Source organism: Staurois parvus, unplaced genomic scaffold (assembly GCF_062004578.1).
Source record: "Staurois parvus isolate SC_StPar_1 unplaced genomic scaffold, SC_StPar_1.0 ptg000163l, whole genome shotgun sequence".
Classification (NCBI taxonomy): Eukaryota; Metazoa; Chordata; class Amphibia; order Anura; family Ranidae; genus Staurois; species Staurois parvus.
The window spans coordinates 2,151,743-2,174,495 of NW_028317959.1; the positions used below are offsets into that span (position 1 = coordinate 2,151,743).

Genomic DNA, 22,753 nt, shown 5'->3' on the forward strand with positions numbered 1-22,753 from the left:
GTTGGGGTTCTGGACATTTTTTTTGCCCTTTTTTAATGATTCTTGCTGGAAAATTGGCTTAAAAGTGATGCAGTAGCTTCATAGCTGCCATTCAATTTAACAGAGCCAGCAGTGCGCCCCCCCATCAGCGGCCCCCCTCCTCCTGTGGTTTCCAGGATCTCCACTCTTATAGGAGCCTGGGAACACAACTGCCAGCTAAGGGAAGGACAGCACTGTTATACCAGGGCAAATCCATGCCTCAATCATATAAACAGTGGAACCTTTGGTTTAAGATGCACACTTTCCTGGCCAGTGCAGCAAACGGACACATCTAACAAAGCCGATCTGTGCTTGGATGGATGGTGTGAAAGGCAGGTCTAATAAACCCCTAATGTCTCCATAAAGAGTACCTGCCACCTGCTCAATGCTATCACATGGGGGTTTATTAACCCCTTGTGATAGCAATCAAGTAAAAATAGATTTAAAAAATAAAAGAAAAAAGTTTTTAAAATTAAAAATATATATTAAAATATACTAAAGTTTTTTTTTTTTAATTTTCCGTAACCCCCATTGCGCCTCACCATCTTAAACGCAAGCCCAGGGTGTGCATGCATATGTAAACCTTGGTCGCACCACACATGTGAGATATCACTGTCAGAACATTAGAGTGAGAACAATTTCTAGCTGAGCTGTAAATGTTTTTAAAGCGTCGCCTATGGTGATTTTTGGGCACCTTAGTTTTTGGCGATATCAGAGGCACATGCAATTTTAAGACATGGAATACTTGATGCAGTCTCATCGTTTAAATTTTAAGCAAAAATGGGCATTCTATTGTATGTTTTTTTGCACACAAATCAATTTTATTATATATTTTTCTGAACATTTTCATTTAATAAACAGGTGTGCAAATATCATGTGACATAAAAATGTTCAGATATCACCTGTTGATTCTACTCGGCCTCTGCTTTCAGAACATATATAATGTTATTGGGGTTTAAGTAATTCTATTGCCAAAAAATAAGATTTGTACATGTATTTGAAAAATAAAAACAATTGTTCTGGAGCCGAATTGGTTATTAAAGGTGACATATCACGTTGTGGTTTGCATTGCATCATCTGGTGGAGCGGGATCCTGTTTTTAAGTTGCTAGGAATTAAAATTTCAGAGAACTTAACATGGTTGTCATGCCTTTAGCAATTTGTTCTTAGACGGGGAGTGTCATGCCTTTAGCAATTTGTTCTTTGTTAATTAGGCATTATTAGTATGCCTTATCAGTTTGTAATTCTCTGTTCATTGTGTAACTGCTCCATCTAGTGGCTGTTTGTATACACTGCATCTTTTCACAGTAGAAGTTTGACCCATTTCAGCTTCCATAGCTTGTAGCCTATGAACTCTGATTACATCATCAGCCATGCTCATAGCAGCCATTTCCTCATCACAGACTCCATTCCTGTGGTATGCTGGTAGGATCCAGCCCTCACATTCAGGTTCGCAATAGCATCGTCGGTACGTCTACACACATGTCTATATCTTATGCATCTGTGTTTTATGTAACCTACATGTCTTACATGTGTTTATATGTGCATTGCCTTACTGTAATGTATAATATGCTTTGTCACATGGCAGACAGTGTTACTAAGCGCCTTATTTTCTGTTCCTCAGTTTCACCTCTTATATCTTTGCAATAAAGACAAAGTTGGATGTTGCTTCTTTGTCAACTCATTGCCGAGAAAGGTTTAGCTGTCTGTCAAGCTATGTACCTTCACACATAAGGAGGACAGAACAATGGTCAATGGACGTGAATGCTGTTATTTGTAGAATTTTCTGAGACACATATAATACTTCTTTTGTGTCTATAGGCGATTTTGCGAATAATTTAAAGAGCCGGTGAAGTAAAAAATAAAGTGTGATTTTATTTTATCACACAATGGCTTAAAATAACAAAGTAAAGCGTATCATGAACAGTTCCGTGTAGGTAAACCAGCAATTTCAAAGCAGAAGTTTAAAGATGTGTCACTATTATGCTCATGGCTGATTGTCCTTCATGTGCTCTTGTCTTGTTCAATGCAGCTGAATCTGACCATGTGACGAGTTCTTTTCTTAGAGAATGCACCTGTTCCAGCTTCTTTGAATGTGAACGACAGTGTTTCCATGCTTTGATGTGCGTGTCTGTGTGAATGCACAGACATGTGTATGTGTCAGGGGCGGACTGACCATTGGGGAACTCGGGCACTGCCTGAGGGCCTTGGGTCAGTAGGGGGCCCCATGAGATGTCCCTGGTACCTTTCATAGGCTTTTTTGGGTGTGGTTTGAGTGTGGGTGAGGACACAGGGGCCCCATGATCCCCTATTGCCCGGGGGCCCCATGAGTTGTCAGTCAGCCCCTGGTGTGTGTGTGAGTGTCCTAGGATGCCTTTTTATGATACTTGTAAGCATCATAATTCGTGATCTTAGAACCTTGTATGTCAAACAATACTGCTTAGCAGAGCAATTTCATTGAAGTGAGGGGACGCTACATAAATGGTCTTTTGATTGACAAGCCCATATGTAGTGAACATAAATTGACCATGTTACATCAACCTGCTCATGTTTAAATGATAATATAAATTAAGAATGTATCTTCACAACATCTCAATAATGTTGTATAACCAGAAATCTACATATGTAACAATATTACCAACTTATAAAACAAACTAAATACACACAGATACTATTAGAATATATTATTGCATACTAATTCTATTTTGGTTACTCCATGACATTCTACACTAGAGTCTTTTAACCAGCTATGTCCTTCTAGAGTCCTTTAACCAGCTGGTTAGTTAGCTCTCAGCTATAACTGAAGAAATTAACACTATCACTGGTTCAAGGCCATTCACACATTTTAATATTAATTATGATTAATCATAAAAAACAAATATTTTGCAAGCTTGCCGTCAATATAAGTGCCGAATTATGAATTTGATATTAATGTTTATCATTATTAAAGCAGTGCTCCACCCAAAAGAGGAAGTTCCGCTTTAATGCTTTGGCCCCCGCTCCCCATTAAGGATTGGCACCTTTGGGGAGTGGGTACCTAAATTTGACAGGTACCCGCTCCCATTTCCGCTGTGATAGCCTAGGCGATCGGAAGCGGGAGTTGTCCTCCCTCCCCGTAGTCGTCTGGGATGCATAACAGGTCCCAGAAAACTACGGGACCATTCACAAAGCGCAGCGCTTCTCGCGCATGTGCAGTGGGCACCCGGCTGTGAAGCCGCAAGCTGTCACAGCCCGGTGCCCACACTAAAGATGCCAGCACCAGGGAGAGAAGACGGCTGAAACCAGTGGTAGTGAGGACACCACTGGACCAAGGGACAGGTAAGTGTCTGTATTTTAAAAGTCAGCAGCTACAGTTTTTCTAGCTGCTAACTTTTATTTTTTTGCAGCTGGAACTCTGCATTAAGAAATTTTAGCAATGTTTATATTCACTGAGGCTTCTCAGGTTAAGTAAAATGTTTTGGAGACCATTTTGCTTCGCTCCTCTAGTGAGAGTGTGTTGCTGTATTGTATTTCAGTCTGTTATACCAATTGTACGATGGCAGAAACAGCTACTCTTCAGAAAAACGTAATTACTGCGCAGAGTTGTGGCATGGAAATTTGTCTCTCTATGAGAAATTTATCAGTTCTGCTGTGTCTGTAGAGCAGAGAAATTAGTGAGTTATCTGTCCCATCCTGACCATCATATTTTTTAATTATTGCCATCCAGTAGACAGTTCAGACACAGAAAGGTGACGACCAAGAGCTATTAAGGCTATGGATGGAGAATTGAATAAAGTTATCTAGTTGTGGGGACTTGGGTAACTGTTTACCCTCTGTTTCCTCTTGTACCAAAACTGTAGTGTAACTGTAATGTCTACCTTCATTTTGTAAAGTGCTGCGCAAACTGTTGGTGCTATAAAAATCCTGTATATTAATAATAATAATAAATAATAATACAGCAGGTTCTCACTTCTTTGTAAGGTTAAATGGTCTTTGATGAATATTGACTAATTTTTATTCCTGTATGAGTGTATGATTATATGTGAACATGATGTTTGTTGTTTTTATGTTTACAAATGTAGGAAGTTTTAAGAAGAAATGTCTTTTGTATTTTGTTTTGCAAAGACAATACAATACTTATCTATCTTATCTATCCACTACAGTCATTGTGAGCACCCATCTTTTACCAAGGTAAAAGGAGCCCAGTCCTCATCCTCTGATATATCCGATCTATGACTATCTCCTGAGGTATACCCCTAGTCTCCAACAACGCTTGTATAATTTTTGCAGTTTGTGATCATCCACTTTATGCTGTGTATCCCCTCTGTCTTAAACAGGGGCTACCAGTAAATCTTGCTGTACTAGGTTTACTGGTAGCCCCTGTTTAAGACATGAGGGATACACAGGCTGGTTTGTAGTGTAGCGCCCAGTAGGTGAGGCTAGTATTTTGCTCATGGTAGTGAATGAGCCTGAATTACTGTGGGTTCACCTTGAGGTCAGGCTGGATGGCTTAGCAGATTGGGACTCTATCGCCTCCACTTGTTTCTGGAGGTCTATGGAAGCTTCCAAAAGCCAGTGGGCAGTAGGGTGGAGACTTCAATCTGCATATTCATGGAAGTCCAGCCAATCCCAGAGAGGAGGCTCTGGTAGTGTAGTAGACCAGCCCATAAATATGAGAGAGCCATTCTAGCAGGGGAGTCTGGTGGAAGATGGTGAGAAGTGTTGCTGTGTGACCTGGGAGGGAGCCACAGAGGAGGGGGTTCTGCTTTCAGGCTGGAAGTGTGGGAGAAGCTGAGAGAGGGAGCTCCACTGTCCTGCTGTCCACCATGGAAGGACAACCTGCAAAGTTTAGAGAGGAACCAGCCCAGTTAGAAGGTCTGAAACCAGTTCTATCCACAGCTGCAGGACAAGGACAGTGTGAGTACGTTTACACCCCCAGGGCCTAGAAGGGAGATGTCAGCTAGATGCAATTTCTGGCAAGTCTTCAGAGGATAGTTCATAGTTTACCCAATTCCTTGTTCTGGGATCAGATACCGTAACCAGATGGGCTGGTATTCTGTGCACCATGGGGACCAATAGCTCCTACACATTGGCACAATGCTAGAAATCCAATCAGGGGACACCAAGCTCTCAGAAAGTGATTACTTTACTAAGGACTATAATGGTTCTGCCTGGAACATAGTCAAGTGTTTGTCATTTTTTTGGTAAGTGTACTAGAGCAGGAAACGTCCTCCTCATTCTTTTTCTTCAATCAGATTGGGCATTCCATAACCTCTTTACCCTATCCAAGTTGTTAACCCCTAATAAAAAAAAGTAAAAAACACAGATTCATGTACTGACTTTGGATGCAAGTGTGTTGCCTGGCTGTGCAGAGCTTAAGGAGGACTCAAAAACTCAATGGCACTCAAGAGGGTATCACTACAGTAGTCTTTTGGCAATTTAGCTCCACCCCTAAGTATAGCATAACTGTGGTTCTTCCCCTTTGTCAGTATGTGTCACTGGTACCTTTGGCATTAGTATGATGAGCTACAGTAAAGCTGGATTTTGAAAATGCATACTTCTCTCAATCAATCAGTGGGAGTTTTTCTGGCCTCTAATGCATGCTAGGAGATCAAGGCCTAGCCATGTGCTCGAAGCTCTGCAAGGGAGAGCCCGTTTGTTGTCTGGAGGCATGAGGAAAGGGATGGAGTTCTGAGATGAAGTACCAGAGGCAGGGGTGGACTGACAACTCATGGGGCCCCCGGGCAATAGGGGATCATGAGGCCCCTGTGTCCTTGCCCAAACTCAAAAAAGCCTATGAAAAAGGTACCAGGGGCATCTCATGGGGCCCCCTACAGACCCAGGGCCCTCGGGCAGTGCCCGAGTTTCCAAATGGTCAGTCCGCCCCTGACCAGAGGTTACACTTCTATGATCTGGGGACTGTGGAGAGCCTGGGAAAGTGTCAAGATGGATGGATCCAAAGAATCCCTGCACGGTAACCTGAGTTTTTGGTTGTTATAGAAGACAGCTGTTGCTACGGAGGTACAGAACGTTGGGTGCAGGCCTAAGGTTCTTGTTCTATATTGCTGTCCACCTGGCTATTTTTATCTAAGGAGTCAGATGGACCGTGTACCTACTGTCCTGGGGTGTCCTGTGCTTTGCCCTATCTCACTAATTTTGTCTTTGTGAGCAATTAACTCTTGTTCAGCCTAAAAGTGACTGGCACCCTTTTTTCTAAAACCATCCACTCCCACCATGCTAGCAACCAGCATCCTGAGGTGAAATGTCAGCCTTCTCTGATGCTGGGGGCTGGGGGGGGGGGCACCATAATTGTATATCTGCCATCTATGACATACTTCCTGTAGCAGTAAATTCACTGATTACTATGTGCAGCTGTAGGAGGATGTTACAAGCTTCACTTGAGGCCCCCTATTTTAAGACATTTAACCACCACTGACATACTGCATAGGGAATGTGTAGGGATCTTGTGTATAATTTCTTCATTTTGATCAGAAACCAAAAATATTAAAACATTTTTTTAGATAAATACAAAATATATTTTAATAATTAGTATTGTTTTAGTCATCAGTTGAAGTCTTATCCCAGGAGCTCATCTCTTAACCGGTTCCCACCGGCCAATAGCACAAAGGCGGAACAGTTCGTCCCTCCGGGTGGACGCCATATGGCGTCCTTTCAAGCATGCGCAGTGCGCCTGCCTGCAGGGCACGGCCGATGACAGATCTGTGTACCGGCCCCGTTTCCAGTACCATGTGACCTGCTGTGACCAATCACAGTAGGTCATATGACAGTTATATACAATGGATGGCTTCCTTTCATGCCATCCATTGTATACAAGTGTGTCTAGCTGTGAATGGACATAGTGATCACATGCACAAGCTGGGCCAATCACAGCCCAGCTGTGTCATGTGATTAGCCATGGCCAAATCACAGCTAAGTGTCCCTGATCAGCACCATTCCAGTTATATGATGATGCTGTACTGCACTAGTGAGAGAATGTAAAAAAATAAATAGTGAAAATAATTTTTTTAATTATTTCATTTTCCGAAAAATTATGACAAAAAAAATTACAACTTCAAAAAACTCGCCATGCCTCTTAAGAAATACGTTGGACTGTCTACTTTGCAAAAAGGGGTCATTTGGGGGATATCTGCACTGTTCTGACATTCTTGGACCTCAAGAAATTAGATTGGCCGTCAGTACTTCAATCATAATTGATCAATTTTCAGATCTATACCATAGTTTGTGAACTATATAACTTTCCTACAAACTAAATAACACATCCTAATTTGGGTTATTTTCACCAAAGGCATGTAGCAGAATACATCTTGGCCTAAATTATGAAGATCAATTATTTATTTGCAAACTTTTATAACAGAAACACATGTTAAACAGAAAAACAAGAAAAACATGGGGTTTTTTTTCAAAGTTTTCTGTCTTTTTTTGTTAATTTAGCAAAAAATAAAAACCCCAGTGGTGATTAAATACCACCAAAAGAAAGCTCTAGTTGTGTGAAGAAAATAAAATTTTAGTTTGGGTACAGTGTTGTATGACCGCGCAATTGTCATTCAAAATGTGAGCGTGCTGAAACCTGAAAAATGGCCTGGACAGGAAGGGAGTAAAAGTGCCCGGTATGGAAGCGGTTAATAGACGTCTTAGTATGAAGGTTTTTTTAGACAAAGCAAGCTAATGGGCAGGCTGATGCTGCTGTGAGGATTCTGCAGGTAAACCATGGTGCTCTGGAAATCCTTTGTCATATACTGTATTACATGTATATTTGTAAAGCAAAAATTTATTAATTTTAAGAAAAAAAAGATACATCATTATACATCAAATTTTAAGCTCCACCTCCCACCACTCAGTCCTCCCAACCCCTTTCCTGAACCCATCACCACCCTCACCTAGTTCTTAAAAATTTCCTAAAGACATACCTAAATCCAGCTGTCTTCTGGTGGGTGCAATGACATTGTGGGTCCTTCCTTTACATGTTCAGTAGCAGTGTTGGAGGATCTTGTATGTAGCACTGAAAGGCGCACTTGTAATGATGCATTTATTATTATTATGCAGTATTTATATAGCGCCAACAGTTTGCTCAGCGCTGTACATTATAATGGGGGACAGTACACGAGACAGCACAGTAACAATACAATACAATACACGAGGGGTTCGAGGGCCCTGCTCCTTGGAGCTTACAAATTTAGGAGGGAAAGGAGAGTGGTACAGGAGGAAATAGCTGTGGGGGATGGAGTGGTGGGAAGAGCGGAGGAGATCGGCAATTAGGTGAGGGCAGGGTAGGCTTCTCTGAAGAGATGGGATTTCAGGGTGCGCCTAAAAGTGAGGAGGGTAGGTGACAGTCTGATGGATTGGGGTAGTGAGTTCCAGAGGATGGGGGAAGCCCTGGAGACAGGCATGGGAGGAGGAGACCAGGGAACTAGAGAGTAGGAGGTCTTGTGAGGAGCGAAGAGTGCGTTTTGGGTGGTAGATGGATATCAGGTTGGTGATGTAGTTTGGGGCAGTATTATGAACAGCTTTGTACGTCAATGTTAATAATTTGAATTTTATGCGTTGGGCAATTGGAAGCCAGTGGAGGGATTGGCAGAGGGGGGTGGTGGATACGGAGCGGTTAGTAAGGTGGATGAGTCTGGACGCAGAATTCAGGATAGACTGAAGCGCGGAAAGCCTGTGTTGAGGGAGTTACAGTAGTCAAGTCGTGATATAATAAGGGAGTGAATGAGTTGCTTTGTAGTTTCTAGAGTTAGGAACGTGCGTATTTTGGAGATGTTGCGGAGGTGGAGTCTGCATGAATTTGTCAGCGATTGGACCTGGGGCTGGGAAGACAGATTGGAGTCTAGAATGACACCTAGTATTCTGGCTTGCGGGGTGGGGCTGATGTTGGCTTTGTTGGTCGTGATGGAGAGGTTGGGGGGGGGGGGGCGGGGGCTGGGGGGAAAACTAGGCAAGGTTTAATTTGAGGAAGTGGAGTGACATCCAGTCTGATATGTCGTTCAGAAGGCTAGTGATTCGGGCAGAGACTGAAGGGGTGAGGTGAGGGGTAGAGAGATAGATTTGAGTGTCATCGGCATAGAGATATAGGTAGTTGGGTAGTTGGGAGTGTATCAATTGACCAAGGGAGGAGATGTAGATGGAAAAGAGAAGGGGCCCGAGGACAGAACCTTGGGGGACTCCAACAGAGAGGGGGAGTGAGGGGGAGGTGGCAGCGTTATAGGTAACACTGAAGGAGCGTTGTGATAGATAGGAAGAGAGCCAGGAGAGAGCGGAGTCTGTGAGGCCAAAAGAGTATAGTTTTTTGAGGAGGAGGGGGTGGTCGACCTTGTCGAAAGCCGCAGAGAGGTCGAGGAGTAGTAGCACTGAGTAGTTGCCATTGGCTTTGGCGGTTAGCAGGTCGTTGGTGAGTTTGAGTAGGGCGGTTTCGGTGGAGTGTAGGAGATGGAAGCCAGATTGTAGGGGATCAAGGAGGTTGTTGTCGGTGAGGTGGGAGTTTAGGCGATTATAGGCTAAGCGCTCAAAGAGTTTGGATGTAAATGGCAGCAGGGAGATGGGTCCAAGGTTGTTTAGGTCGGTGGGATCCAGGGAGGGTTTTTTAAGTATGGGAGTGATGTGCGCGTGCTTCAGAGAGGAGGGGAATGTGCCAGTAGAGAGAGAGAGATTAAAGATGTGAGTGAGGGAGCATAGGATGAAGGAGGAGGGTGATCGTAGGAGTTGTGTGGGGACAGGGTCAAGGGGGTATGTGGTAAGGCGAGCTTCAGAGAAGACCTTAGTGACCTCTTCAGTGGTAGCAGGGTCGAAGAAGTGGAGCGTTGAGGGGGTTTTAGTGTGAAGAATGTTGGGCGGGGTGGAGGTCTGGACAGTGGTGAGGTCGAAGGAGAGGAGTGTTGAGGGGGTTTTCGTGTGAGGAATGCTAGGTGGGGCGGAAGTCTGAGCAGTGGTGATGTCCCTGCGAATTGCGTCGATCTTGCTTTGGAAGTGGTTAGCAATCTCGTGGGCAATGAGTGAGGTACTGGGTGGAGGTGGGGGCGGAGAGAGCAGAGAGTTAAAAGTGGAGAAGAGCTGGCGAGGACTGGAGGAGAGGATATTGATGAGGGTTACAAAGTAGGCTTGCTTGGCAGCATAGAGGGAGGAAGTGTAGGTGAGAAAGGTGGATTTATATCGGGTGAACGCTTGTTGGGATCTGGTTTTGCGCCATAGTCACTCCAGCGCAACGACTGCATCGCTTGAGATTTTTGGTATGGTCATTCTGTCAGGGTTGAAGTGGTCGAGGTATAATGTTTTGTGTGGTTAGGGGTGCTAAGGAGTCAAGAGTGGCTGACAGCGAGTTGTTATAAACAGTAGTGGCCAGGTCAGGGCAGGACAGGGGAAGTATACTCTCGTACAGTTGGTCAGCTGCAGCGTGGAAGGGGGCAGGGTTCAGGTTGCGGAGGTTTCGGCTGGTGATGGTTTGACATTTGGAGGGGTAGGTGTAAGAGGACAAGGAGACGGAGAAGGTAATGAGGTTGTGGTCAGAGAGGGGAAAAGGGGTGTTTGTGAGGTTGTGGGGGGTGCAGAGATGAGAGAAAACAAGGTCCAGGGTGTTCCCGTTGGAGTGGGTGGTGGACTGTATGCACTGTGCGAGTGCAAAAGAAGAGGTTAGGTGGAGGAGTTGGGATGTGGCCAGGTTATTGATGTTGATAGGGATGTTGAAGTCTCCAAGGATGAGGGTGGGCAGCTCAGAGGAGACAAAGAAGAATAACCAGGCGGAGAAGTCGTCGAGGAAGCGGGATACGGGTCCAGGAGGCCGATTGATTACTGCAATCCTCAGGGGGATTGGAGAGAATAGTCGGATGCAGTGGGCCTCAAAAGAGGAGAAGGATAGAGAGGGAGGGTTTGGGAGGACTTGCAAGGTGCTCTGCGGTGACAGGAGCATACCAACCCCACCACCTTTGCGACCGCTGGGTCTGGGTGAGTGGGTCCAGGTGAGACCTCCATAGGAGAGTGCCACAGGGGAAGTAGTCGGTGGTTTGGATCCAGGTTTCAGTGATCGCCAGGAGGTTGAGGGAGCAGGAGACAAAGAGGTCGTGGATGGCGGTAAATTTGTTGCAAACCGAACGGGGGTTCAGGAGTACACACGAAAACGGAGGGGTGGTTTTGGGGAGCAGGGGGACCGGAATTAGTTGAGGGGGTTGTGGCAGTTCGTGGAAGTAGGTGGGTGCCTTGTGGGTGAGTGAGGTGGTGGAGGACCAGGGTTCGGGGAGATGTCCCCCGCGGTTAGGAGAAGAAGGGTAAGAAATGTGGCATGGGAGAGGGATGTACAAGAGTGTGTGATTCTCTTGGTGGCGTTCGGGTCAGTGGGAGAGTGGAGTAACAGGAGGAAGTGGTGAGAGCCATAGAGGGGAAATGGAAGCAGTGAGGGCGTGATGTATAGTTGTTTGGGAGGAGCAGGGGGATAGAGAGAAGAGATTTTGGGGATGGAGGAGAAGAGTATGAGGAGGAGGAGTACAGGTGGCATTTTAGGGAGGTGAACAAAGTGGCAGACAAGTGAGGTGGAACGTCTCTCAGGGCACTTGGTTGTAGATGGTCGGCGTGCAGTGGCATATCTCGTAGTTGTAACTTTCCGTGACAAGAGTCCTCGTGCTTAGGATCAGGATGGGTAGAGTTCAGTTCGGTCAGTTGTGGTCAAGGGTATTCAAGTTGCAAGATGCATGATCGATGTTCAGTGCTGCAGGACTCACAGGCAGCCCAGAAGTGGGTGGTGACAAGTTGTGAAGTAGGATAGGGAAGGCAACAATGAGGCATGGATTAGGGGAAGAATTTTTTATTTTTTTTTAACCAGAGGTGCGATGATTTAAAAAAAATAAATAAATGGCATTCTGCTTACCCAATCCTGTCAGCCTCGTGGTCTACATTAGAAAGTTTTTTTTTTTTTTTGTAATTTTTTTTTAGCAGCTTATTTATGTTGTTTGTGCTTTTGATTTAGTATTAGATTTTTCTATTTCTTAAATCATGCTCATCGTGCTCCTAAATCATTACAAATCGTACAAATGATATACCTATAACCTGTTATTTGTGCAATAAAATACTTTTACTAATGGCTAATTTACAATCCAGTCTGTGACAGAGATCAGAAATATTATTTTATTTTTGTGTTGTTTGTTGAAATCAACAAGTCAGCTTGTCTGCTTAATTAAAACCTGGAGTTCCTGTGCCCAGCAGTGGGTGGGAGATGAGGTTGATCTCAGCAGGAGGCACAGACAGCATGGTGTCCTGTGGCTGTGAAAAGCCAGACATTGGCACTGGGGGCTTGAGGCTTGGTCAAATTGAAAGGACCATATAATGTCCCTTTGGTGGGAGAGAACTCAGAATGTGCAGCTCTTGAGTCAGGATGGACAGAGCTGCAGGCCTCGCTAGGAGATGCATTGAACTGTGATTTGCTTTTTGCACTGTTGGGATTTGTGGTTCTACATTGTCTGTGTGGCTTTCTAGACACTGGGACTCTGCTCTCCTCTCTGCTCTGCATCCTGTCTATTGGATTAACCCGGTTGTGCCTGGACCTCTCCCCTGCGTTGGACTCAACCCTCTCTGCCCTGCTCTGCATCCTGTGTATTGGATCAACCCTGTTGTGCCCAGACCTCTGCCCTGTGCTGGATTTAGTCCCATTCTGCCCGAAAACCCTTGCCTGTGGACACCAACCCCTGCGGTTCCCCTGCCACTACCATGTTCACCTGTACCATTTTCTGACTACACCAGTTTCAGCAAATCTATCTCCTATTAGAGGTTGTACTGTGGACTAAGCAAAGATGTTCCTATTCTGCCATTGCTCTGCCCCGAGGCCTGAATAGATGAGAATATTTCTTACAATATTAGTCTGCACAGAGGGCATAGTGAAAATGTCCTAACTAGCATTGCCACCTCACATTGGTACTATAGCATAACCGTTGTGACAATACAGCAAAGAGTTGGCCATACGGTGATTGAAGTTTGGGCAGTGCAGCAGAAAGCGGCTGAATTGCAATCAATGTTTGATAGTGCCCCCTTAACAGAAGTCGATCATTTGAGAGATTTATGTTAAACAGGGTAGTTGAAAAACTTTTCTCAGTCAACCCCTGCAGTCACTGATCACGGTATTCGGACATCAGTGGGAGCCGCTGTCATAGGTACATAGTTAGTCTGCCTGAAAAAAAGACAAGAGTCCATCCAGTTCAACTGTAAAAAATAAAAGTTATAATCCTACACCCACAGTTAATCCAGAAGAAGGCTGTCATAATACAATGTCCAGGCAGAGGGGATTCCTTCATCCTCCCTGTTTGTAAGGATTAATGTTGGGCTTGATGTTCGAGTCAAACGTAAATTTGACTCAAACATCGGCCATTCTTGTATTTGGCGAACATAATGACATTGACAGTGCATTGTGATTGGACAAAGTAATGCACCTGCCCACAGGTCAGGTGCAATGCTTTGGCCAATCACAGTGCATGATTGGTTGTCGCCCTGGTTGTTGTCACTGGGTGGTCTCGCCCCTTAGATATTTAAGAACTGTCAGGCGGCCACAGCTGTCAGATGGCAGGAACCAGCGTCGAGAGCGTAGCATTTTTTTTCTTCTTTTTTCAGGTCGGTGGTGGAGGCAGGCATTGTAATTGATGTTAGATCTACTTCGGGGGACATTGTTTTTATTTTTGTTATTAATAAAGGACTTGTCAATGACTGTCTTATGTCATTTTTCTCACTACACTTTTTGTTGTTTGAATGAGTAGCGTTACCATGTACCCCATACTCATTTACATAAGGGGAGCTGGGATCTGGGGGCCCCCTTGTTAAAGGGGGCTTCCAGATTCTGGTAAGCCCCCTGCCTACAGACCCCCACACCCACTGGCCATGGTTATGTGGAAGAGGCCCTTGTCCCTATTAATATGGGGACAAGTTGCTTTGGGAGGGAGCCCCCCTGCCCCAAAGCACCCCCCATGTTGAGGGCATGTGGCCTGGTATGGTTCAGGAGGGGGGGCACTGGTCTGGTTTGAATTATGGGAGGCACCCTCACACCACTTTTTAATTTTTTTTTGGCGTGGGGGTTCCCCTCAAAATCCATACCAGACCTGAAGGGACCCCCCCCACCTTTTTTTTTGCACATTTTTAAATTGACTGCAATTCTTTTTACATTCAGCTGTCAGCGGGGAACCCCGTTGACAGCTGAAACATTAAAGAATGTTTTCACTACTAAAATACTGCATAAATACTGCTAATATAACTCATGCAGTATTTTAGTAGCTGTGCGGTATCTTACCGCATACACAGATTGGGTAAGATACTGCTTAGTGAATTATCCTGGTTCGAAGTTCATGGTTGAACTTTCGTTAGGTTTGAATGTTCAGCTGTGAACCGAACATGGGAGTGTGTAGCCCATCACTAGTAAGGATAGAGGAATCTTCTATTTTTTTTTTTTTACCCAGCCTGCTGGGAAAAAACAATGTATGGCCAGCGTCACTTGCATCCTCGACCCCTTCACAGCCATGCCATCCTCACCAATACTCTTTCTATGGCCATTCTCCTATCCACCTGTCATGTCCATATACTTCCTCCATCTTTCATGACCCTCACCAACACTCTAATGATCCTTACATCTCTTTCATGTCACCCTTTGATAGTACTCCCATGACCTATCCCCATTTTTCATATTTTCCTTTCTTTCATTTGATAACCCTTAACAATCAACCAACCCACTAATTCTTCCCTGACTGTCATGACCAGGGGTGGACTTCCAACTCATGGGGCCCTCGGGCAATAGGGGATCATGGGGCCCTTGTGTCCTTGTCCAAACTCAAAAAACCTATGAAAAAGGTACCAGGGCCATCTCATTGGGCCCCCTACTGACCCTGGGCCCTCGGGCAGTGCCCGAGTTTCCAAATGGTCAGTCCGCCCCTGGTCATGACCCTTTCCTTCACTAGTGCTTACATTACATTTTCCCATCTGACCACAACCCTGACCTTTTCTCCCACCATCCTATTAATTCATCAGATGTTCTATATCAGATGGATACCCCAATTCTTATCTGTCATGAACCCTTCCCAAAACTATGATGATCCCTCCCTGTCTATCGTCCTGACATACTCTGACTTTCCGCTGCCTCTATCACTAAGAGTAATTAATTTATAGTGCACCCAATCTGCCCTATGCCTGTCTGATCTTAAATGCTCCAATTCAATTTTTTGGGGACACATTTGCTACTTTAACTACTGAACCACAGACATAGTTTCTAGTGACACCTTTCACAAAATAGAGCCCTATGAGAAGTAGAAACTAAACACTCAACCACAACTTGGATTTGAACCTGAAAAGAAGCACTAACAATGTACAATCCGTCAATTAGGATGCCTTTGGCACAGAGCCAAAGAAAGCTAAGGACCCTGACCTATAGTGAGGTATACCTTGGTGTAAGTTTCATACATGTCCTAAAACAAATTGGAGAAAGCAACGTTTATTTTTTTTATAAAACCTTCTGTTTCCAACACTGTAGCAATACTGATTTAAAGCCTTAAAGAACCATTGGGTGTATTTATTTGCAAGCTGCTCTGAAAGTAAGTATGTTGATGAATTGTTTTTTTTTTTTTTAACTTACAAAGGGGATTGATTTCCCATCTCAGTGCGACCACAGTCCAACTACTTGTAACCAAATGCCACCATGCCCTGTTTTATGGGCATCTAGACTTTCTTGCCCAAAAATTATTTCACTGCATTGGTGTTTAAAATGTGTGACCGTGTGTTTGCATAGCTGCTACTCTTTCCATTAAACCGCACAAAGACCCATATTTATATTGCCTACCAAAAAAATCAACCTTTATCAGATATTAAAAAACAGAAATAATGAGGGGTCAGAGTTGTGGTCTAATGGGGGCAGTACTAGTGAGGCAAATGGTTATGAGAGACAAGAACGTGTCATGGGAGTATTGGTGAGGGTCAGAATCAGTAAGAAAGGGTCATGGTAGTACAGGTGAGGGCTTAACAGGAAAAAGTAATGAATACTGGGAAGGAAAAGGGTGAAAAATAGACCCACAGAACATAACCAACCTGACAATATTTACATATTAATTTTTATGCAGCCCATTAAATTCTTACACAGGTTTTTTATAAGGTCACTTTAGAGCTGCTGTCTTTTTTGTCTGTTGAAGTTTCAGCTGGTATCACAGTTGTCCAGTGGCTGCTTGATTTGTGCAAAATTTAATTTGACCTAGTGCAGATATTGTTTGTTTTTATACCAACTCTGATATAACCCTATGACATAAAAATTAACATACACAAAACTCTGAGAATATGAAAAAACCCATAATAGCATCACAAACTGTTCTACATATGGGTAAACAAGAAAACAATTGAAACTACAGGGACTCACAATTTAATTCTCACATGTGTGTTTTAGTAAAAAAAACCCAAAGAACTACCTTATAGGACTTTATTTATAGTGCATCACCAGTATAATTATAAGACCAGCTAGAAGAAAGAAAGGGAAAGGGGAGGAAAAGGAAAAAGTAAATAAATAAAGGAGGTGGAGAAAGAGACCAAATTTAACTGACTATAACATAGAAAGAAATCTAAGTTGATCATTCACACCCTGGGGGATTGTGGCTATAGCTCCATTTGGGGTTTTTTTGTAAAACACACTTACAAAAATCATCCCCACTTGGATTAGGGTGAATTCTATTAAAGTGGAAGTAAACCCAATTTTGAATCTTTTAGCTACAGGTAAGCCCGCTTCCCAACCACCCTACAGTAGAAGTACTGCTACAGGGCGGCAGGGATGCACAAAATCATTTATATATATATATATATATATATATATGTGATTTGCATTTTTGGGTAGGGGGTGCACTCACGCGCTCCTTGGCATGCCAATCACCAGGTCCTGGGTGCCGATTTTCGACCAGGACTCGGTGATCGTCAGCGGATCTGACAGGCAAGAGGTCTGTGTGTAAACAACACAGATCTCTCCCCTGTCAGCACGAACATGCTGCTTTGTATTGCTCTGCACAGCACAGGACAGGAGTTCTAGAGAGGAGACCAAGAACAAATTGAGGTTCCAGCTAGGCTTAAGAGTGGGGGCCAATTTGCAAGTTTAGTCTTGGAATCCATTTAGGTCAGGAGAAAGCTCACTGGAGAGAGCCAGGGTGAAGTTGGAGGAAGAAGTGTCCAACTGTCCTATGGTGGTGTGAGTCTGCATCTCCCTCATGAAGATTCTAGTGGATATTGGAAGGAGGCAGCCGATGATCCTGTGTGCTGGAGGTCTAGAGACTGCCTGTAGCTTTGTGTTCTCTGAGAGAAGTCATTGTTGCTATTAGCATTGGAGATTTATGGGACATTTGTTTACAATCCAGCAAGCTAGTCAAGAGTCCTTAAATTATTCAGTTAATCAGTTTTGGGGTATACAATGCTCCCCTCATCCCCATTCAAGTTACATTTTTAAATAAAACTTTAAAAAATATACCCCTAAACTGTTCTTTTGAGCCAGCGGAAGGGTGAAGAAAATGCTGTGTGCCTAGCTGTGCGTGCTTTAACTAGGTGAATAGTGCTACGGTCATCAGCAGCTCTATAGGGGGAGTGCTACAAAAGGAATTAAATCTGTCCCAAACTTGCAATAAAAAAAGAAACTGCAAACCACAAGACAGCGTTGATCAATGGCCCCCACTGTGTTTATTACAATTTCTTGTTTTCACCTTTTTTTTTGCAGTCCTTTGTTGCATCTCAGTTCTGCCGATTTCCTGCAGCCTTCATAGCATTTCTCTGAATGTTTTTTTTTGTTTTATGTGACAAAAGCCATGACCATGTCTGTTTAATATGTGTTGAATCAGTCACTTGTAGTCCCCTTTGGAAACCTTCATTACAATGCAGGGGCACAATCAGGAGACAGGGACTGAGCTTTGTGCCTCAACAAGGACCTCAACAAAATGATTACCATGTTGTGCTTTGTGAATGATCCTGCAGCTTTCTGGAACCTGTGGCGTGAGGAGCTGAACTTCTGCTCATATTGCCAAAGCGGAAGTGGGAGAGGATATATGTCAAAACAAGGTACTCGCACCCCCAAAAATCCAAAAGTGTTCGAGGAGGGGAGGAGGAGGTGGAAATGTGGAACTTCCCCTTTTAGGTGATGTTCCGCTTTAAGCACTCTTAATTGGAGCAGGTGTTCACAGTAGCATGACCTAAGCTGCAGTAGTAAGTAATGACCAGCAGGAAGCAAAGCCTGAAGGTTCATTATTAATAAATGTATGTATCTCAAAAGAATCAGCGCTGTGAGAGTGAATGAGTATAAACCTCCTTTGTAGGGGAGAGAGAGCTCCTGTGCCCTGGTGGTGAAACACGAGATCGTGACATCCCAGAACTGACGTCATCGCGATCTCGGTGGAAGCAGAAGGGAGGATCATGCCTTGGAACGCAAGCCGGTGGCTAGGGTCGGTAACCTAGACAAAACATTTTGCAAGCCTTATCAAGTCTCGTGTTTCACCACCAGGGCACAGGAGCTCTCTTTGCCCTACATCGTTACATCGAAGGAGCGAACGGGTCCTCTACCTTGCCCAGGCTACCTCACATATTGGGATCATTTTAATACAATAAAGCTACACCTCCAAGCGAGGTTTATACTCATTCACTCTCACAGCGCTGATTCTTTTGAGATACTTGGATTTATGTCTTATATACCTTTCTAATCACTACATGGATGGCTCTTACTGCGCTTGGAATACCTGACAGTTCATTAATAAATGCATACTGTAATGTACACTTGGCATTATGAAATATGATATCAGCAAATTTGGATATAAAAACTACAATAAAAGTTTAGTTTTTCACAACTACCCAGGTGTTCCCTTTCATTCTCTAAACAAAATTGTGTAAAAGAAACAAAACATTTTATTGGTAAATCTGGATGAAACGTAAATTGGCTTTTACCTTAGGGGCCATGGAAGTGGTAAAATAATAAAAATGACCTTTAAACAAATTATTGTAGCAGCTTCACAAGTGATATTATAGTAAATATGACCCCTGTTTTGTATCATATGAATAATATAGTGATCACAGGAGAAGTATTACTCTTAGTCAAATACAGGAGCACGGGGGCATTGAGTTAAGGATTCTGTGTAACTAAAAGTGGAGAGAGGTCTGCAGGAAGTCCCATCCATTCTGGGAGAAAGGTAGCTTCATATTTAAAAACTTGAAGGAAAGGAGAGTCGGGCAGTGTGTAGTTTGTTAAATAGATCGTTTCACCACCTACCAAGTAGCCAACCCAAACACCAAAGGTTCCTATAGTCATGATGGTGTGGTTACAATGTGCCAGGAGGGCAAAGTCTCGACCTGGGGAATCTATTTGACTATCTCCAGCAAAGTAGACATCTCCTAGTGAATTATTAACATTTTCTTCACACCAATCCATTCCATTACTGGTTACGATGAACAATGGATTTTCATATTTGTTTCTGAAATAGTCCATGGCATTTTTCAAATATTCTTTATGAGCTACCACCCCTTTCCATATATTTGGCATGACATAGAGATAATCTCCACGACGGACATGAACCCCTACAAAGGTGACGTTTCTCTTGTTTGAACTGATTTTGTTCAGATAGGCATAAGACTCTTCTACGAGGAAGTCATGGAATGTAAATTCTTGTAGAATCTCATTCTTTATGTGGTGATAAAATGTAAAAGAATTGGGGTAACCACCAAGATAAAGATATTCCCCTTCTATATGTCTGTACTCTTCACACATCCAGTCATGAAGACTATAATGCCTCCATTTAATTTTGGGAGCTACTCCATATGGAATAACTTTCAATCTTATCTTGAAGATTTTTGACAGTGCTTTGTGCATTTCTGGCAAGATGTAGGGTTTGTGGCCATTCATCTTGGCAAGGGCATAAAGGGTAGCATACTGCCCCATAAGATTACCTAGGCGCCCAATAGCATTGATAGTCCATATACCAGACGAATGACTTTTATTTTCTACAATTAATGACTTCTCAGCAAGCATTTCCTCTCTTCTGGAAAACTGTTTGTATTTTTTCACAATGTCTATAACCATACGGGCATCCATTGGGGTATTGTAAATATAGAACAAACTCAGAATCGTGAATAAAAGCACAGCAACATTTAGGGTCCAGAAGATACGCTTTTTCATTTTTCAAGCTGTTCTAGCTAGAAATTAAGAAAATGTACATATTAACAAAGAAACAGTAAAGGTTTGATATAAAAGCCCAAAAAGATCTGTGGTCAATCAGAGTTCAAGCAAACTTGTGTGCACGCTATGCAAACCCCAATTGCTACCCCAGTGGTAATAAGTGAACATAAAAACTTTAAAGATTGGAATTCTGGGTTTACAGAGCCCTGAACACTGCAGTTTTATATTTTTGAAAGCTAGGGGTAGTGATAGATGTTAACCCATGCCTACTCTCCCCAAATCTCATGGTTATACTTTTACTCTGCCATTGGTTCCCCTTAGGCAACCTACGCAGTTCGAAATCAGGGTAAGCTTGGATGGGAGGTATACTCTGTTTTTTTTACATATTTTATATTAAATAAAATAGATTTTTTGAACAAAAAAAATCTTTCTTGTTTAGCATGTGTAATTAATTTAATGTCCATAACCTGGCCACAGGTTAACGTTAACACTCATTTTGTAAAACAACCCATTCAGTTTAAAATAGAAATGAAAGGCAAACATTGGTGTATAGATATGAAAAAAAGTATAAACACTTTTCCCCCCTTTTTATAGATGATCACATTCCCTCTGTTCTCAGCTGCTTAAGAGCTGGGGAAGGAGAAACAGCAGCACACTGATCTTTCCAGTGAAAGACTGTGCGGGGGAGGAAGAGTGAGTCTTAACACTTGGAGGTGAGCACAATGAGTTCCCAGCATAGCTAGAGAACTGATCACAGTGTGTTCTCCTGATTAGTGTGGTCAGTTTTTAGTAGGAAAGCAGAGGGACTGGCAGGGATACCAGGGATTTAGCACAAAGGAAGCAGTACAAAAAGAACATGATACTTTTTCATACAATTACATGGTACAGCAGGCACATTTCATGAATATGCAATGTTGGATTTACATATTCATTAAAGTACAAGTTACATTTTGCATAAAAAAAATACTATATGTGTTCCCCCATACTGACCACAGATGCAGCATAGACTCTCTTCCCACTACTAAGCCCTCTGCCAAGCTGGGCAGTGTTTTATGTCTGTTTTTCATCTGAAACAAGTCCTGCAGCCGCCTGCTGCAGGACTTGTTCCAGATGAAAAACAGACATACAACACTGCCCGCCTGGTGCCACATCAGGCTCTTTAGAGATGTATGGGAAAGTCATCTCTACATTATTTTGATGTGAGGCTGTGGTGGGACACAAAACAAATGCTTGTACTGAGTCTCTTTCTACTTTGGAATTTATCCCTTCTTCTGGGAGGAGATGCTGCCCCCCTGAAAAATGCTGCCCTAGGCAAATGCCTTGTTTGCCTTGTGGTAAATACGCCCCTGTCTATATATGATCGTCAGCTTCTGCCGAACAGTGGGCTGAAGAGGCTAAAGTTTGGGTATTTGTCTGAAAACCCAATCAGCCAAAGTTTAAGCAGTATTAAACTCAAAAGCAAACATTTATTAGATTGCAGCTTACCAGTTCTTAGATGTGATGTCTGCATTAATTTCCTTTTAAGGCAGTTTTTCTTCTATTTTCATTTGGGGATCTAGCCAATATGGCTGTTATTTTTCAAAAGAAATAGGCTTCCCAGCAGAATGTATCACTAGCAGGGTGCTTCCAATGATCGGCTTTTATTTATGCAAAACTTTCTCCCAAAAGGAAAAAAACTGTTTGCTGTAACTGATCAAAGCATGAACTTACATTTGGCTTCAATTAGTTAGTGTATTTAAATCTGCTAGCACATCTAACACTCTTCTCCCCTCAGATTGACAATGCTGCTGTCCAAAAGTGCCCCCTGTGCTCATTCATCCAGAGTGGGAGCACTGTAATGCAGGTGTGTTACTGGTCAGATCACCAGGGAAGAAAGCCTAAGAACAGTAAACTGATACAGCCACCACATCTAATGATTGGTAAGATGCACTATATTACATTTTTGGTTTTGGGTTTATTACCACTATTATTCTGAACCTAGATCTTGGCTTCTTACAGGTGACTATGATGAAGGTGATTATAACTGGGCCAGGTGAATGTGGAGGACTGTAGGGGGGCTTATTGGAATGGGAAAGCTCCCTTCAGATTTAGGGGGCCATCAGATACCCTGCTCCCCATGTGAATGAGTAGGGATACTTAGTACCCCTATTTCTAATTCACAATAACAATGTACAATGTAAACACAGAGATACCATTGACAAAAAGTCCCACGGTGTGAATTTATCATCAGTCACTACCTCCAGCAATGTAGAGCCCTCACTAATCATGATGAATGTCACCCTTTGACCCACTGAAAGAAAACATGATGGCCTGTGCCAAAGATCTTCTCCTGTCGCACTTTTCACACAATTTATATTTTCCTCAGCTTGCTGCTGAATGTCAACAAACCGGTTAGGAAAGTTATGTCATTGATCCCGATAAGATAGAAAATCCAGTTTCCTACTAGAGTGCTCCTTTCCTCTTACTGGGCCAGGTTTACTCACTTGGTCCCTCCGTGTTAGCGCCGGGGGGATGGTGGCTTCTAACAAGCCTTCTAGCTGGGCCGCTCCTTCCCTGCCACACAGGTGGTTCTCTCTCAGGGGGCCGGTGAAGTTTTCAGCCTTCCAAGGTCCTC

General features: G+C 43.3%; 1 protein-coding gene across 1 annotated transcript; it reads right to left on the reverse strand.

Moving 5' to 3' along the window:
- Positions 1-19,089: 19,089 nt before the first annotated feature.
- LOC149462997 (galactoside alpha-(1,2)-fucosyltransferase 2-like) lies at positions 19,090-20,145 on the reverse strand. Its single transcript, XM_089676091.1, has one exon. It carries the CDS (start codon positions 20,137-20,139, stop codon positions 19,090-19,092), a length of 1,050 nt encoding a protein of 349 aa, XP_089532217.1. The 5' UTR covers positions 20,140-20,145.
- Between the last annotated feature and the right edge of the window lie 2,608 nt (positions 20,146-22,753).

What these genes read in the sequence shown, in the direction of transcription:
- LOC149462997 (XM_089676091.1), bottom strand. Translation starts at nt 20,139, where the DNA reads ATGAAAAAGCGTATCTTCTGGACCCTAAATGTTGCTGTGCTTTTATTC.